This window comes from Lissotriton vulgaris, chromosome 2_1 (genome assembly GCF_964263255.1).
Source record: "Lissotriton vulgaris chromosome 2_1, aLisVul1.2, whole genome shotgun sequence".
In the NCBI taxonomy this organism is placed as follows: domain Eukaryota; kingdom Metazoa; phylum Chordata; class Amphibia; order Caudata; family Salamandridae; genus Lissotriton; species Lissotriton vulgaris.
In genome coordinates this window covers 630,191,170-630,208,462 of record NC_141687.1, presented here as the reverse complement: position 1 = coordinate 630,208,462, position 17,293 = coordinate 630,191,170, and the positions used below count along the sequence as shown (strand labels likewise).

The following is a 17,293-nucleotide window of genomic DNA, read 5'->3' as shown; positions in this document are numbered from 1 at the left end:
CAGGCATCACTTTTCTACCTGTTGCTTGTAACTGTGTTGTGTTACTTTCTGCAAGAGACTAAGTCTAGTTCGGGGCCAAGAGTAAGAAAGAGAAGAGGCAGGCCTTTTACTTTAGACTGTCACTCAGCTATACAGAATTTCCAAATCTTGCCTCTTTGGATGAGACTAATTGTATGTAAGAATCTGGGAGATTTTGGAACTGCTTGGAGCCTCTATAGGCTAGCATGACAGACAGAGGGAGTCACGATTGTAGCCAGGGCAGACCAGCCGGACCCCAGGCAGAGCCTAACGCGAGAACTGATTAAAACAACCGGTGCATGGGCGCTTTTCGGAGCCTGCAGAGTGAGGGATAGAGAACAGAAAGCCCCCGGGCCCTCGCTTACCTTGGTAGCCGCTGCCGCCTCCTCACAGCCCTGGACTCTGCCCTTCGGTCCGCTGTCGTAAGTGGAGCGGTGGTGACAGCTTCGCAAGGGGAGATAGTGCATCTCCTGGAGGCCCGGAACAAAATGACAAGTGGCACTGGGTGATAGTAAGTGTACAGGAGGCAGGGTCATGTGACAGATAAGGGCATTCGACATATTACCAGTGCCACCCAGAGATCTTTCCATGCCCACGTCTAGAACTCAGCCTGCCCGCCAAGTTGTCTTTTCATGCTCACCTGACAACCCTCCTCCCCGTATGTTCTCTCCATGCCCACCTGTAGCACCGACCATGCCAACCACATGGTCCTTCTAGGGCCCACCTAAAGCTCTCATCCTGCCAGATGTGCCCACTGTGAGTGCCTCAAACTCTTACGGTGCTCATCGCTATTCTCGCCAAGCACAACAAAAGCCCTCAACACCGACAGTGTGTTTTTCTTTGCCCACCCCAAAGCCACCACTCTGCCCACTACTTGCTTTTTACATACCCACCGAAGCTCAAACTGTGTCCACCATGACATCTTCGCATTTGTGCACAAGCCCTCAAGGGATCCACCGGAAGGCCTCAAACTGCCCCTTACCATGACCGCCTAGTACTCTACATGCCCACCTCACAATTTCAACACAACCAAAACATGCGTCTGTTTTATCTCGTGCCTACTCTTCCTTTTCATGCTAAAGTAAGGCAAGAAGTGATTAATGGAATGCCCGGATTATTCTCAAACACTGGTAATTATTCAGGCGGCATTCCAAACCATCGTTATTTTGCATACCACATCAGTTTGGACCCAGCCATATGCAATTCAATCTGGAGTGTGCTCCAATCAGAACAGTCCAGTCCGAACTGCCAGGCCCTCCCTGAACCACCACACAAGCACCAGGGACCAGTTTCACTTTAGTTAGGGCTCTGCCGCTTACAGCTGGGCTGCGGTGACAGTGAGCACGGGACCCCCGCGGAGCACAAGTCCTGAAATCACATTATGGCGCACACCACAGCGCATGACATCACATATGGCATCACAGTAATTGATATCATAGAAAGTGGCATCACAAGCCACGACTTTAAAGAAGTGGCATCACAAGAAGTGACCTCAGATGTAAAGCCCTCACATATATGTTTAGCAGGTCTATCATGTGCACGTTTGAGCGCATTGCGAGGATAATAGCACAGTGAGCTATGGAAGAGGATATGTGACTCCTACACCTTGCAATCCCCCAGTTGTATGTAACATCCTGTACATTCATTTACAAACTTATATGATGTATTGTACATGTAATATGCGCATGTTGATGTAAAGCGCTCTGACACCCTGCATTGGGATGAGTAGGGCTATACATGAAACAAGCATTAAAAATGCAGTAGGTCTCGCCTTTAATTAAGTTAAAACCATTTGCTTTGCTATAAAATATCATTAGCAAAGCGGCTTTAACTTAACCGCTTCACTGCGGCGGCTATTCCGCCGCAGTACTATGGGGGCGGGGCGGAAATGCGGCGGGCGCATGCTGGTGACGGAACCGCTCCGTCAGCAGCGTCGGTTGCGCTGTGCTTATGACGGAGCGGTTCCTTCATGGCCCCGCCCGCTCAATAGAACGCTCAGCACAGGCGCGGAATCCGCGCCGCGCAGGAGCGTCGGGCGGGCCATGACGGAACCGCTCCTTCATCAGCACAGCGCCACCGCGGCTGATGACGGAGCGGTTCCGTCATCAGCAGGGGAGGGGTTAATTAAAGGCGAGACCTATTGCATTTTCAATGCTTGTTTATTTCTTTTTGGGGGGAGCTCAACAGCTGCAATTTGACACCTAGCCAAGTGGTTGCTACATCTTGATGTGTGCATATATACACATTGATCATCATGCTGGGCCTGCTGTAACAGTGCTACGTACACATGAGTGATGACACATGCGTCTGTATATGCCATAATGATTTTTTTTGCCATTGAGGTTCCACATTGGTAAAGAAACACTGTGTTTTCTTTTTGCTGATGTACAAAGTGCATCAGCAAAAAGCATAGCAAAGCCAAAAGGCTGGTAACGTAACAACATTGAAATGGAAAAACCTATTGTCTTTGCCAATGCTTTTTTCATTTGACTCCTAAATGTTTTCAATAGTTAGTGCAATTAAAAACCCGTTTTAATATAATTATAATTTATCAGTTGTGATGTGTTCTACATAAATAAGCTTTTTTGAGTAAATACTCTTTGATTTCCTGCTGCTGTTATACCGTACTTCACACAAACCCATCACCACCTGAAGCCGTTTGAACTTGTTGTTTGCGTTAGTTGTTTGTGTTAACTGCCAAATGTAAGGCAGCTGTTAATTGACGGACCCAAAATGTGATGGGAGGAATTCTTGCAAATAGTCACTGCCAATCACTCAGGGTAGCATTCAAACTCATTGCTTTTGTGTCTACTATGCCGCCTTAGATTAGGCCCAGGCCAATACAGATCAGCATTGGTCCTGTTCAAGTCGGGCATACCCTTAGCCGCTTACGGTGTTGCATTAAATATACAAAACAGTGATGTGAGTAAGGCTTGCAAACAGTCTAACCATTGGCAATCACCCTGGATAGCATTCCAACAAATTGTTTTGTTGCCCACTACAAAACAGTTTAGACCCAGCCACAAGCAAACCAGCCATGGGACTGAGCAGTGGGAATAGCCCAGTCCACAATGCTTAAACCAGTCATGGTTGCTTGTGTTTGGTTCAGAGAGGACCCATTTTCAGGTATTAAATGTAGCACAGGCCTCATTCCAGGTAGCTGCAGAAGGTTTTCCAGAGAACGTTTTAGGTGCAGTTCCCATTGCTACAGAGCAAAGCAGGTCATATTCTCCATTTTTAGTGGAGAGGCGGACATGTGACTGGAAGACTGTTTTGAATTTGGCATCGCTATTCAGGTTGGAAAACTTTCTTTTAGGTTCACTGAACAATTTTCTCCAGGACTGCTGCAGTGTAGGTCTTTCTGCCGTCCCCCCACTAGATAGCTGTGGCTTGGACACAACACCAAATGAGAGGGCAGGAGGCTTGTAACTTAAAATGTGTGAGCGGAGAGGGACCTTCTATTTCTTCTTGCTTATTGTTGGTTCTGCTCTGCCGACGCAATGTATCTGTTCTTTTGTTGATTCCTTCCTTGGACTGGTCATATTTCATGCTGTCTTCTAGCCAAGTTATTGGTTTGTTAGCGCTTGTATCTCTTTCCTTTATCATAGGGCTCCACTTACATAGCATGCACAAGATATTTAGGTCGAGCCTAGCTCAGGGAGCATGTGCTGCTCTATGGGAGGCTTCTTGTGACGCTCAAAACTTCTCTGTGTGGGTCGGACTCCTCCCACACATCTGATTGACCTTTGTGTGTGTCTTTTAATAATGAAAGCATGCAAGTGGGCAAAGGCGGGTGCATGTCCTAACTCTTCTTCAAATGTTCACTCCCACGGCGCTTTGCTCTCTGGAGCGAGCAGCGGCGCGCAGGCTGGCAGCTGCATTCCTCCCTCGTCGTGGATCAGTTACTAATTTGCAGCCTGCACTCCATGTTTGCATCCCTCCCACTCTTCTTTGTGTGTTCTTTGTAGCGCGGTCCGGTTTCACTTTAGGGACCGCGGACCGTGCTTGCTGAAAGTAACAATGTATTCCGAAAGTGTGACCTTTACTTTCAGTGCATAATTGGCATGGAGAGTAAAGACAATAAAGCAACCCCCCACCCTCCCCAATGCTGATCCACGTTTTTACCCGTTGTAACCTCTATACTGGATATAAACACCAATTTCATCACATTGCTCGAAGAGGCACACGTTTTGGGGATAAACAGGTTTTCGCATGTTTACATCGTTTTCAACCCATTATGTGTTATATTCATCTTTTAATGATTCCTTATCTAGTTGTGAGTTCCCTTCTAGTTGTGTTTCTTTCATTGTACCTCTCTCTGTGGATCCCTATTAAGGTTCTCTTGAAATATGGATGGATGTCTGGCAACAGGGGGGGGTGTTACTACTCTCCCTCTTATCCTACTAGTTTGCATTCATACTTGCTTCCTCTACTTCATTTTTTTGCCTGTTGTCGGTTCCCTCAGTCGTTCGTGTTATACTTGTCTCTGACTATGCTCTGTATTCCTTGTGGACTACCCATGTCTAAATGTACCTTGCTTTTCCCACTGTATATGACAGCACAACACTGCTTCCTGGGTGTAGTGGCATTTGTTTTTCTTCAGTTCATAACACCATCAATGCTGATGGTATTCCCCTCCTGTGCTGACAACTGATTTATTCCCATTGTTCATGACGATCTCAGCTCGTCGTGAGTGTACGAGAGGTGTACCTCATGACGAGCTGAGCTCATCATGAGCATCGAAGGTGTTAAGCAATATTACTGGTTTGCTGGGGCTAGTTACAATGAGACTCCGCACGGAGATTATTAAGTTATGCTCCATATATATTGTTTGTGATGCTGCGCCATTCTGTGACCCAGAGAGTCCAGCCCAGGTCTTCCACTATCTCACTGTCTCTCTCTCTCACTGACTGATTCTCTCTCTCACTGACTGACTCTCTGACTCTCTCTTACTGACTGACTCTGACTCTCTCACTGACTGACTCTCTCTCATTGACTGACTCACTCTGTCTGACTGACTCACTCACTCTGTCTCACTGACTGACTGACTCACTGACTTACTGACTCTCACTGACTTACTGACTCTCTCACTCTCTCTCTCACTGATTGACTGGCTGATTCTGACTCTCTCTCTCACTCACTGACTGACTCTGACTCACTCTCTCACTGACTGACTCTCTGACTGACTCACTCTCTCTCTCTCTCTCTCACTGACTGACTCTCTCTTTGCGGTGTGAGCTGGAAAAACTTTTAATGTGTATGAAATAAAGAATTTGAAGCCTAACATCTTGTTTGGATCCGTATTTTGGAAATCTACTCTCTGCAAATGAACTTTACACTTACCAAAAGTGAAGCACAATTGTCAATGAATAATTTACTCTATTGACCTTAGAACTTGTGAATGATAATAATAATCGTTTGAAATACTCAACAATTTTGAGAGTGCTTGATAGACCTGTTTTTTCCTTGGTTCTCTCTCTCTGATTGACTGGCTCTCTGACTGACTCTCACTGACTGACTGCCTCTCTCTGTCTCACTGACTGACTCTCTCACTGACTGACTCTCAATCGCTCTTTCACTTACTGACTCTCACTCTCTTACTGACTGACTCACTCACTCTCAGTCTCTCACTGACTGAATAACTGACTCTCTCACTTACTCTCTCACCGACTCTCTGGCTCTCTCACTGACTCTCTGACTGACTCTCACACTGACTGACTGACTGACTCAATGACTGACTGACTGACTGACTCTCTCACTGACTCACTTGAGAGTGCTTGATAGACCTGTTTTTTCCTTGGTTCTCTCTCTCTGATTGACTGGCTCTCTGACTGACTCTCACTGACTGACTGACTCTCTCACTGACTGACTTACTGACTCTCTCACTCTCTCTCTCCCTCACTGACTGACTGACTGTCTAACTCTTTCACTCACTGACTGACTCTGACTCTCTCACTGACAGACTCTCACTCTCTCACTGACTGACTGACTCTCTCACTGACTCTGACTGACTCTCTCTCTCACTGACTGACTCACTGACTGACTGACTCTCACTGACTGACTGACTCTCACTGACTGAGTGGCTGACTCTCTCTCTCTCACTGACTGACTGTCTAAATCTCTCTCACTGACTCTCTGACTCTCTCTCATTGACTGACTCGCTGACTCTCTCTCACTGACTATCTTTTTCTCTCACTGACTGACTGCCTCTCTCTGTCTCACTGACTGACTCTCTCACTGACTGACTCTCAATCGCTCTTTCACTGACTGACTCTCACTCTCTTACTGACTGACTGACTCACTCTCAATCTCTCACTGACTGAATAACTGACTCTCTCACTGACTCTCTCACCGACTCTCTGGCTCTCTCACTGACTCTCTGACTGACTCTCACACTGACTGACTGACTGACTGACTCAATGACTGACTGACTGACTCTCTCACTGACTCACTGACTGACTGTCTAACTCTCTCTCTCTCACTGACTAACTCTGACTCTCTCTCACTCACCAACTCTCTCTCCCTCACTGACTCTCTCACTGACTGACTGACTCTCTCGCTGACTAACTCACTGACTGACTCTCACTCTCTCTCACTGACTGACTGACTCTCTCAATCTCTCTCCACTGACTGACTGACTCTCTTTACTGACTGACTGACTCTCTCACTCTTTCTCTCTCTGACTCTCTCACTGACTGACTCACTGACTGACTGACTAACTCTTTCACTGACTGATTGACTAAATGACTGACTCTCACTCACTGACTGACCCAATCACTCTTTCACTGACTTACTGACTGACTCTGGCTGACTGACTCTCACACTGACTGACTATCTCTCCCTGACTTACTCTCTCACTCTCTCTCTCACTGACTGACTGACTCCTCACTCTCTCACTGACTGACTGACTCAATCTCTCTCTCACTGACTTACTGACTGACTCACTGACTCTGACTGACTCTCTACTCTCTCTCTCCCTGACTGACTGACTCTCTCTCTGACTGACTGACTGACTCGATCACTGACTGACTCTCTCGTCGACTGACTCTCTCACTCCCTGATTCTCACTCTCACTGTCTGACTCTCTCTCACTGACTTGACTCTCTGACTCTCCCTCTCACTGACTCTCTCACTGAATCTCTCTCTCACTGACTGACTCTCACTCTCTCTCACTCTCACTGACTGACTCTCACTCTCTCTCACTGACTGATTTTCACTGACTGACTGAGTCTCTTACTGACTGTCTGACTCTCTCTCACTGACTAACTAACTAACTGACTGACTCTCTCACTGACTGTTATAAAGGTACTATTTCCCAACCTTCACCCTCCTGTTATTTATGCCCCCATAACAAAAAAAAACCATAACAAGCAACCATTGGGACAGGCAGGTAGAAGTTGCCAGCATTGAAAGGACAAAAAAACGTAAGACATTTATTGTTAATACTTTTTAATATGGTCGTTCAGTTGTGTATAAATTAATGCTTTCTTGGTCATATATAATGTAACAAAAATGCTTCTGGCAATTCTTTATTATAACTTTTTAGCATGCTGCAGAATTCTGTACAGCACAGCTTAAAGACATAGGCAAAGTCAATATCCCTGGCTAAACACTTATAAGGTCCCAAAGGTGAGACCTATTGGCTATGCTAATGCTTGTTGTTCAAGGGGGTGAGATATCGCCTTTCTGCATTCAGGCCTCTCATGTCCTCCGAGTGTGTATGCCTTTGAGTGGATACATTCTCCTGAAGTGGCAGGCTCTCGCCTGTTGTTAAGGATGTACCACTTCAGTATCCAGCTGCTCAATGGCGCTCGTTTCCCAAGCACAGGACCCCAGAAATGATGCTTTGATCTTTGACCTCTTTTTTTCAGTCTGGTGCAGGCAGAATATTGGCATGACCCGCTGAATGAGGAGGAATATCGGAACTACAGCATCTTCTTGGCCGATCTCAACCAGGAAAGGGTGAGCCATGAAGGTGCTAATAGAGTCTTCAACAGGAGTAGGGTGGGCAGAGAGACTTTCTGAGCTCTGTGGCAGGATAGTCTTCGAGATGAAGATCTTGGGGGTTAGTTTACTATGGCTTTATCATACTAAGAGGCAGGTGCTGATGATTATCCTCCTCTCGGGCCACTAGATAAAGTGAGAGGGGCATGTACAGCTGGCCACCCTACTGCCTTTTCCAGTGACTTGCTGATGTTGATTGTGTGATCTAAGGTAGTTTGGGTGTAGCCATGAGGATAGGATAAATGCATGCGCTGAGTACCCCTGCTGCTTCCTGCAAGGTCCCAGGATTGGGGGAAGCGCGAGGAAAGATGGGGTCAGTGATGCAGATGCTGATGGTGACTCCGCTGCTTATGCTGGCGCTTCATGACAGAGGTTAGATGTTGGCACTCTGGGGAAAATCAATAGCTTCCAAAGGAGATGTAGGCTGTAGCTGCCTTTGCTGAGAGTGCCTGCCTGATGCCTCGTGCTTCCAGGATAGATAGGCTGGCACTGAGAATAAACCTACTGTCCATTGCAGCACCCAAGACTGGGTGTATGGTGCATTCTGGGAGGGTGGACTTGCTGCACTTTGTGGTGTCAGAAGAGGTTGAGGGAGTTCATGTGCTGGGAGACATACTGCCTGCTGTGGGGCTTTGGCATAATGTGAGCGATAGAGGTGCCACTAATTACCCCACTATGTGGTGCCGGCTCAGAGTAGATTTAGAGATTCAGGCTGTAGGGACTGATATGCCTGCGATTGGTGCTGATTTTCCCTCATATTTTCTGCTCCTGGTGTAATAAATATTCTGTGGTTTCTTCTCTAGTACACCAACGAGAGCTACAAGAAAAACCTGATGTCACTCAAGAAGTTTGTGATGGTGAAGTTTCTGAAGGATTCCATGGTGGTTCCCCCAGAGTCTGAGGTGATTACAGGAGGGTGGAAAGAGGGGGTCGGGGTGGTGTGGCCTGCATTCCTGATTGGAAATACAAATTTGCACCAAACCATGAACTACCAGTCCAACCCTTCCTGAAGTGAGGTTTACCCTGGACATGGTGGGCAGTGGGCACGCCCGAGAGAACACAAACCTGTTGGAGGAGACACGCTGCGTGTGCATGACCACGTGCACGCGTTGAATCCTCCGCAGTGCTTCGCTTCCTAGACGAGCCATCTGTCCTCCCACAGTTCCTGCACGGCCGTGCCCCATTTATTTATTTATTTATTTATTTATTTATTTATTTATTTATTTAAAACTTATAATGCGCGACAGCTACCCGCAGTGGGTTTCCCGGCGCAAGGGATAGACTAAAGAAGAAAAAAGGACATTACAACAGCATTATTAACAGCTAAAATGGCCGGAAATCTATTGGAAGAGTAAATTTTTCAATTTTTTGCGGAAGCAGAACATGTTAGTCTCGGATTTCAGGGCAGTGTGCCTAGATGGGTATTTACTACAGAAGTAACCAGTCCGCAGCAAGAATTGTACAGCACTCCCGTGACACGGGAACATCTGCCGGATCAGACCCCAGGTCTCAGTCAGTAGTGGAAGAGCAAAGCAGGGGTGTAACAAAGGCCCCTGCAGTCTCTGCGCGAACGGGGCACCCCAACTCTTGAGGGCGGCCTAACCCTACCAGGGGCCCCTGTTCAGTCCAAGGCCAATGAATATCTGTGAGACCTGGGAGACTTATGGGCCACTCTTCACATTTTGCGGGGGAGGAGGGGTGGGTGGGGGAGGGGCATTTTGCTTTATGCCACTGGAGCCAGGTTCTCACAGGCTGTCTCTATTCTCGCACCGCTCCTCTCCTTGCCTTAAGTCCCACGTTCAGTGCTTTAAGTCGGCCAGTACTCCCCCCCCCCCCCCCCCTCCTTTCAGTCCTTTCGGAGCTGGTTCTTCACACCGTGCCCAGTACCCTTCTAAACCGGGCAAATGTGCACAGAGCGCCGGTTGCATAGAAAGGACAGGGCAACTTGACCTGCTCCTTAAAAATGCAGTGTGCAGCACACCGATTTCAGAGGGTAACAACGCACATTATTAATTGACAATACATTTCCTGTACCACGTGTGTAGAGGGAATCTAGGCATACGTGATACTACTCACAAGGGCACAATGAATACTGGACAGGTGCCAGAAATGTTTTGTATCATCATGCCCCACTTCAGTTTAATTAGTACCTGCACTTATGTTAATGCCCATTAAAGCACTGCCCACGCTAGCCACCTCTGCGCCTTCCCAGGAGACCCTCGGGCTCCATCATCACCTTTCTCCCCCCGCCAACCTAGCCATTACACCTACACGGGCTGTGACCAGTTCCTATAGTATAGACTGTCCCTCAGCTGTGTTTTTGTTTCTTCGTTACAGTGGTTCGGCTTCTACAAACCAGGACAAGCCAAGGATATTATGACTCTACAGGAGAGCTCCCTGTACACAGAGGCAAGTGTCCCACTGCGAATGGCAGCGCCCTGAAGCCTGGGTGATGTATCGCTATTCAAGACATTTCAATACTTGTTTTGCTGGGCACAGGGTGTGGAGAACAATAGCCACCTGTTAGCTGGTGTGGGAGGAGGCTTGTACTGCGCAGGACAGGCTGCGCACAGATGTGTTCCATGTGATTGTCCGCTATAAGATGGTGTGTGAGGGTGAAGGGGTAGCATTCCCAACACGTCACTGCGGGAGCTTTATTACATGTTCATCGCTGAGATCCAGAGTGTATGTTGGTCACTGAGTTTGTCGTGGTAGTCAATAAGGGTGGTCTCATGCAGAGAACTCAAGTAAAGGTTTACTGAGGATGCCTTCTGTTTAAATCCTGAGCATGTGTTCGTGTTTGAGTTAGTTCAGTTGCGGAATTTCCTTGCATCTTGTTTACGCTGAGACCCTGAATATTGACACTGAACTCTTGCAGCATGAATGTTACAGACTAACATACTTTGTGCAACTTTGCCCCCTAGTGGTCGAATCCAATTATTTCAAATCATTCTCTTTCCCTGTTTACATTTCTTTGTCTTTATCTACTTTGTGTCTTGAAATCGACAGCTCTGTGATTCGTGGCTTCTTCAGAGAGTTACAGGTTACTTTTGATGAATGTTATTTTGTTTGACCCTTGTATAGCGCGCATCTGTCACTAATGTGCGATCGTGTTTAGGTTTTCCAAAGCGGTTACAGATGGACCAAATAGGTGGCGAGGCGTGGGGCGTAGAATGGTCTATGTAGAAGTAGTTAGTTGGTTGAGGTACATGAGTCCCTGACACGTTTTCTACTTGTGTTAAGGCGAACTTGGTGCTACTGGTGTGCGTGCAGTGTTTAATGGGGATATGTGAGAGGAAACAGAGTGCTCACACAACAGCACTTATTCTACATACTTGATGAACGGGTAGAAGCATGGTTGGGGTGCTATCCCATACTTATTGTGGTGTTGATATGACCTTTATGAAGTTAAGTAATTCAAGTCTATGTGTAATAATGGGGTCCACTCGGAAGCGCTGAAAAGCATTACCCAAGGGGTTTATGAGAGGAAGACGTGGACCCTAAACTACTTAATGCTGCAGTTTTAGCTCGAGGGACACTGATTGATTTAAAGGCTATTTATAGTATAGAATTGTTCAGGGGACTGTGTTACATACGCACACACACACAAACAAATAAACAGATACGTACACACACAAACACACTCGCACACATACATAAACACACACACACGCACATACATACATACAAACACTTCCTTTTGTTGCTCAACTCGCTGAGATTCATCAATGGCTTAGGTACTAGAGGGATACAAAGAACAAAAGTTTCTCCATCACTCCCACCAAAGCCCAGTGGCAGACGTGTTTACTTGCAACTTATACGGTTTGACCTATGCACACGCAACAGAGCGCTCATTGCAAGGTTGAGATCTAAGCGCTATGCTAGATAGCAGAGGAAGGTTGGAGATGGTTTACAAAAGGAAGGCGTGGACCTTAAACTACCTAATGCTGCAGTTTAAGCTCCAGGGACACGGATTTATTTATAATAATAATAATCCACATTTGTAAAGCGCGAACCATCACCCGTTAGGGTCTCTAGGCGCTGGGGGCCGTCGGGAAGATTAAGCAAGCTATTGCCCAGAGTCACATGGTCCTGGGCTAATCTGTCGCCGGCCCCGGGGATCGAACCGTGATCCCCAGATTCCAGAGGCAGTCACCCTGGCCGCGTCACCACACCTCTCCCTCAAAGGCTATTTATAGCATATAATCCTTCAGGGGACTGGATTTGCAAAAAATTAAGCTATTACTATTGTAAATAACAATGCCTTTTAATTATGTTATAAAACCAAAAAATATTACTAAAATGCATTACCATTTACAATATCAATAGCTTAAACTTGCATAAATGCTAGACCTATTGCATTGAAATGCATGCTAATTTACCCATTGCTGTGTTTCACTCTTCTATCTAAAGTAAACACCCCTTTGACTACACCATGGACTGTAAATACCCTGTCCTGTACAGCATGCTAGTATATTGTACCTAAGGTTACACTGTATACGTTATATAAACATATGCCGTTTAGAAATCATGTAAAATCATAATAGGTTCTGTGGTCAGCTTCATGACTCTCAAGGTTTGATTACAAACACTCTGTCTAAACTTTGAATGCATTTTTGTCTATTTGTGAGCCAACTACTATTTGGTAAAATCCAGCAAATAATGCATTTGACTTTGTAGTACACATCAAACTGTAGCATTACTGGTGCAACACGTGTTCTTGTCTCTGCTTGGGATCCCGAGTAGCCTATACATTTGTTTTCTCTCTATCTTCTATGAGATAAGGAGCTTGTTTTGGTCACTGAAAATATCCACTCTCCTCGCTGAGATTCAGTCTGTGTGTGTTTTGCTCACTAAGATTGTCATGTTTCACTTTACTGAAACACAGGTGTTATTTACTGCACTCTGATCCGTAGTATATGTTGTTTACCTAGATTGTACTTGCTGGGATATTGAGTGTTTTTATAGCCAAGGGTTTCTACTCTCCTGGTGGAATCCTGATTTTGTGTTGGTTAGTGGAGCCCAGGGTGTCCTTTCTCAGATCTGGAGTGTGTATTAATCAGAGAATGTGTCATTTTGCCAGGTATTGTTTGTGTGAATTGTACACTGAGATTGACATCTTTCCTTGCAGGACCGCTTGGGGCTCAAGGAGATGGACAAGTCTGGGCAGCTGGTGTTCCTGTCTTGCGACGGAGACCACCTTCAGTTCAAAGAGGAATGGTTCAATTCTAATATTCTTCCGTATTTGAAGTGATCTTGCTTTCCATCCGGCGACTATGCTCTAACACTCCATTGATCTCAATAAAAACTGCGGTGCCTCTGCTATGACACCAGTATCGGTCGTACTGACCGCATCTCCATTGAGCAACGCAGTTACTAGATTCCCCTTTCTGCTGCGGAAGCTCTCTGTGCTGTGTACACTCCATGTGATGCCCTTTTGTCTGCAGGTGGTATTCCTTCAGATAGAGTATGAGGCTGGCATCCATACTGCACCACTTATCCTCGTTGGCTTAATTATACCTTTGGTGTTTTCAACTTATAATCTCATTACTTTATGCACAGTTGTACATTTGTGGGCATTTCATTTCATTTCCAGCCGTGGGCGATGTTGGTAGAGGAAGGAGCAATTTAAAATGCCAACAGTTGATGTGAAGACTTCACCGTCACTGAGAGACAGGGCTGGAAAAAACCTCGACTATAATAGAAGTCAAAGCCATGACTCATTAAGGCAGCACAAGCAGCCTCAACCGTATGCAAGTTTCATATGTGTCCCACTAAGGTAACCTCAGATGTATTGCAAGTCCACAGTGTGACCTACTGAGAAAGTAAGGGCGCCATCAACTGTCCTGAAAGTTTAAAGAAATTGCCTTTTGCGACAACTGAAGCAGTGTAAGATTTATTGCAAGTCCAAGATGTGACCTGTTCAGACAGCAGAGACCACTGCATGTATGCTGACTGGCCACGATATGGTGCACTGTAACTTCTGGAGCAGCCTCTGTTGTAGTGAGGTTCTGCGAAGGGATACAGTGAGGTAGCATTGGCCCAATTTTCCTTCATAGCTACTCTGTTTAGATAGTTGTGGAGGTGGCCAGTGATGGAGAAGAGCCTAGGTGGCAAAAACCATGCCCTGCAGTCTCTCAGGAGGTAGTGCAGTCTCTTGACAGGTGACAATGTTTCTTAGGAGACTGCGCATCTTGCTCGGAGGTAGCACAGTGTCTTCGAGTTAGGCACGTCTTAACAGGGTAGTAGCTGACACATATTTCTCCCAGAACGATCCATCAGAACTCTGCTAATCACAGTAAGGCTCTTTTGAGTAACTGCAACAACAATTCTCTCTAATTTGCACTGTAATGTTTTTCATGACAATAAAATATTAGGATGCCAAGGTTTAAAGTCATTTGTTTTATGTCACATTTCCTTTGATCAAAATGTTGAACTCAATGCTACAGTAATTCTATTTTGTTCTCCTGTATTAAAGTGCTGCACTTGTCAGCGTGGTAGGAGTGGTTCCCATTCACATCAACGAGCATACATGCTTGCCCTTTTCTGGCACATGTTCCTAACAATATTGGCTCCTCATTCCAGTAAAAATATATGTGTAACACTAGGGTTCAAAAAGTCCACTTTGAAAATATTCATATAGAAGTGTTAGTAGAACAGGTATTCACTTGCCGATTCCACAGCTTTGGAGGCTGCAACCCGTTTAGCTTTATGAAGCATACTCTTGTCAACTTGTGACTTATTCAGATATAGTCATTAAAAGGTCTGGTCTGAGCATGGTTGTTATCTGCCTGACGTATTTTTGAAAGGTCGGTTCTTATTCATCTGTATCATCACATGAAGCAACTGAAGCTGAAAACAAATCCCAATTTGTACCAGTATAGCATCAGAACTCCTCTGACACCTTTAGCTGTATGGAATGGACAGCACAGTCTAACTAAAAGCATTGCTGCACAGACTTATAACAATGTACTACTACCAAATTATTCATACCAACACCAGTACCCGACATGAAATATCAGTGTCCTTCTATGAGAAAAGGGAATAATCACAGACTCACTGTGAAGCAGCAGAAGGCAAACACCACAGTCATCACCTTGAGGAAATTGGTGTTCTGTCATCCTGCTCTACATCAAGGACTAGGATGAGTAGTTTATGGAAGTTTTGGTGTTTGAGTGCAGTGGGCATAGCGCAATTCTGATATACTCCCTAGGCTATAGTACGATATTCTCTGTCCCATCAGTGGTTCCTCCACTGTCACAGAGCTCCAGATTAAATGGACTACGCTTGGTGTGAACAGCAAATGCAGTGTCCAACTTTGAATGTGAGTCTGGTTCATTGTCATCCAGTGTGGGGAAATCCTAAGTGCATCTAACCACCACACTAACCATCATGCTGCTTCGAAGAAATTTTTTCATCTTCCTCTAAGAACATCTCAAGAACTTCAGAGAATATTTAAGAGAACCTCTTGATCGTGTGTCTGAAAATGACCACCACATAAACAATGACACAGTAGCTCACATGAGCCTCAAAATAATAATATGGAGTGTCTGGCTTATCTCAAGAAATAAAAATGGAGAGCGGCTCAATTCACTGAAATGGCTGTTCTCAGAATCAATTGTCTTAAGGGCTAAAGGGAAAAAAAATCAAGTTATTACCTTGATCTCCAAACCCTCAATGCCGCAATCTTCTCTCATGAATCAGATTTCAAACGTTGCAAGGTATAGCTCCTATGAATATACCAAACCACATCACAAATGTATACACACACCAAACAACAAAGCAAAACAAGTTCTAGCAGGAGATCAACAGTTAAAACTCAACTCTTGTTAATAGGCAGATAATTCTAATATGAATCCAGCACTTGTGGTGTGCCACAACCCCAGTGATAATCATTTCAATAATCTGAAATTTTAGTTGGAGTGGCATTTCCAGCTGGAACAATATGCAAGAAGAAATCACGGCACTTTAAGTCTGCATGAATCTTCATGCGGAGGAAACCAGTCTCAAATAGAAGGCTCTGACCTCATATCTCCCTTAGAGGACAAGCCCAGGCATAAATCGTCTTGAAGGCCTGCAGACATCTAAAACTAATCGCCCACCATCAACGACTAGTGTCATTATAGCAGTACCTGCTTTCTGGAATGGATTTGCAATACATGTGAGACTATTCTACCCATATTGCCCTTGGAGTGTACCAGAGGAATATCCAGTTTATTATGGGGGCATTGATCATATTCCCCTCCCCTCCACTCACCTGAAAGTAGTCAAGAAAGAGTGGTCCTGATGATGGTGGAAGCTAACCATTCCCACCGAAACGTGTGTTGACCAGACTGCTGGGAACCCCCTAAAGACAACATCAAAGTGGATGAAAATGTGATTTAATCAGTCCATCATTTCCGTCATCTGTGTATGCCAGTGAATTATTGTGGGTCTCCCTCCATACGTTGTTGTGTGAGAGTTTACTGATAATGAGAGTGTGGTATGAGAGGTGAGTTTGTTTGATGTGAGGTCAGTTGACTGGGGGTTTTGTGCTTGTACGATTAGGATTAACACGCGTGTCTTTTCATGTATTTTATTGTGTAAATAATACATGTATATGTTAATTGCATTTGATAATGAATGGTTTATCATGATTTTGTTTACACTTTTACAAAAAGATATGCTATAATTACTAATATAAGAAAGAAAATGATTAATAAAAATGAATATATTTTTGCGCATTTGAATATTGCAAGACTGATTTTTGTGGGATAGCCTGATTTGAGCCTTCTCTTGACCACTAGAAAAATAGATACAGTTCTGACAGAAGTATTGGTTCATATAAGTTTTCTTTGTTTCTTCCCTCTGGCTCCTGGTCCTAAAAAGTATGTTGAGGTGGTACCTTTCTTTGAGAATTCAGTGACACCTTTTGGTTCATCAAAAGCTGAAAAGGTTGACTTCATAGTAATTTTACCCCAAGACAAAAATTCCTTCTGTGTATGTTTGATTTTTCTTAGGTAGTTATTTTTTCTGTAATTTTAAAATCCATTATGACAAAGATCCCGTTCATGTTATACATAAATTCCATCTGTTTCCATGCCACCACATGTTTTATGGCACTTGATTCTTTTTCAAGATTTTGCAATTCGCTATTTCCTTTCTATTGTTCTTTATCTCAGTCTTCATTTTTCCAAACTATGTGTTAGTTTGTTTTGAGTACTGAAAAAACATAGTTTCCTGTCCTTATGCGTGAGAACCTTTCTGCCGTGTTCTTAGTGGGTAAATGTCA

At 44.9% G+C, this 17,293-nt stretch overlaps 1 protein-coding gene across 1 annotated transcript in view; it reads left to right on the top strand.

The window, feature by feature from the left end:
• The window catches only part of PPT1 (palmitoyl-protein thioesterase 1), a 124,651-nt gene extending 107,906 nt beyond the window's left edge, over positions 1-16,745 (top strand). Inside the window, exons 6-9 of the mRNA XM_086955786.1 lie at positions 7,890-7,980; positions 8,826-8,924; positions 10,360-10,431; positions 13,154-16,745. Of these exons, the coding sequence (XP_086811912.1) occupies positions 7,890-7,980; positions 8,826-8,924; positions 10,360-10,431; positions 13,154-13,276 (385 nt within the window). The 3' untranslated portion in view covers positions 13,277-16,745. The remainder of the gene's footprint in view (positions 1-7,889; positions 7,981-8,825; positions 8,925-10,359; positions 10,432-13,153) is intronic.
• Positions 16,746-17,293: the final 548 nt, after the last annotated feature.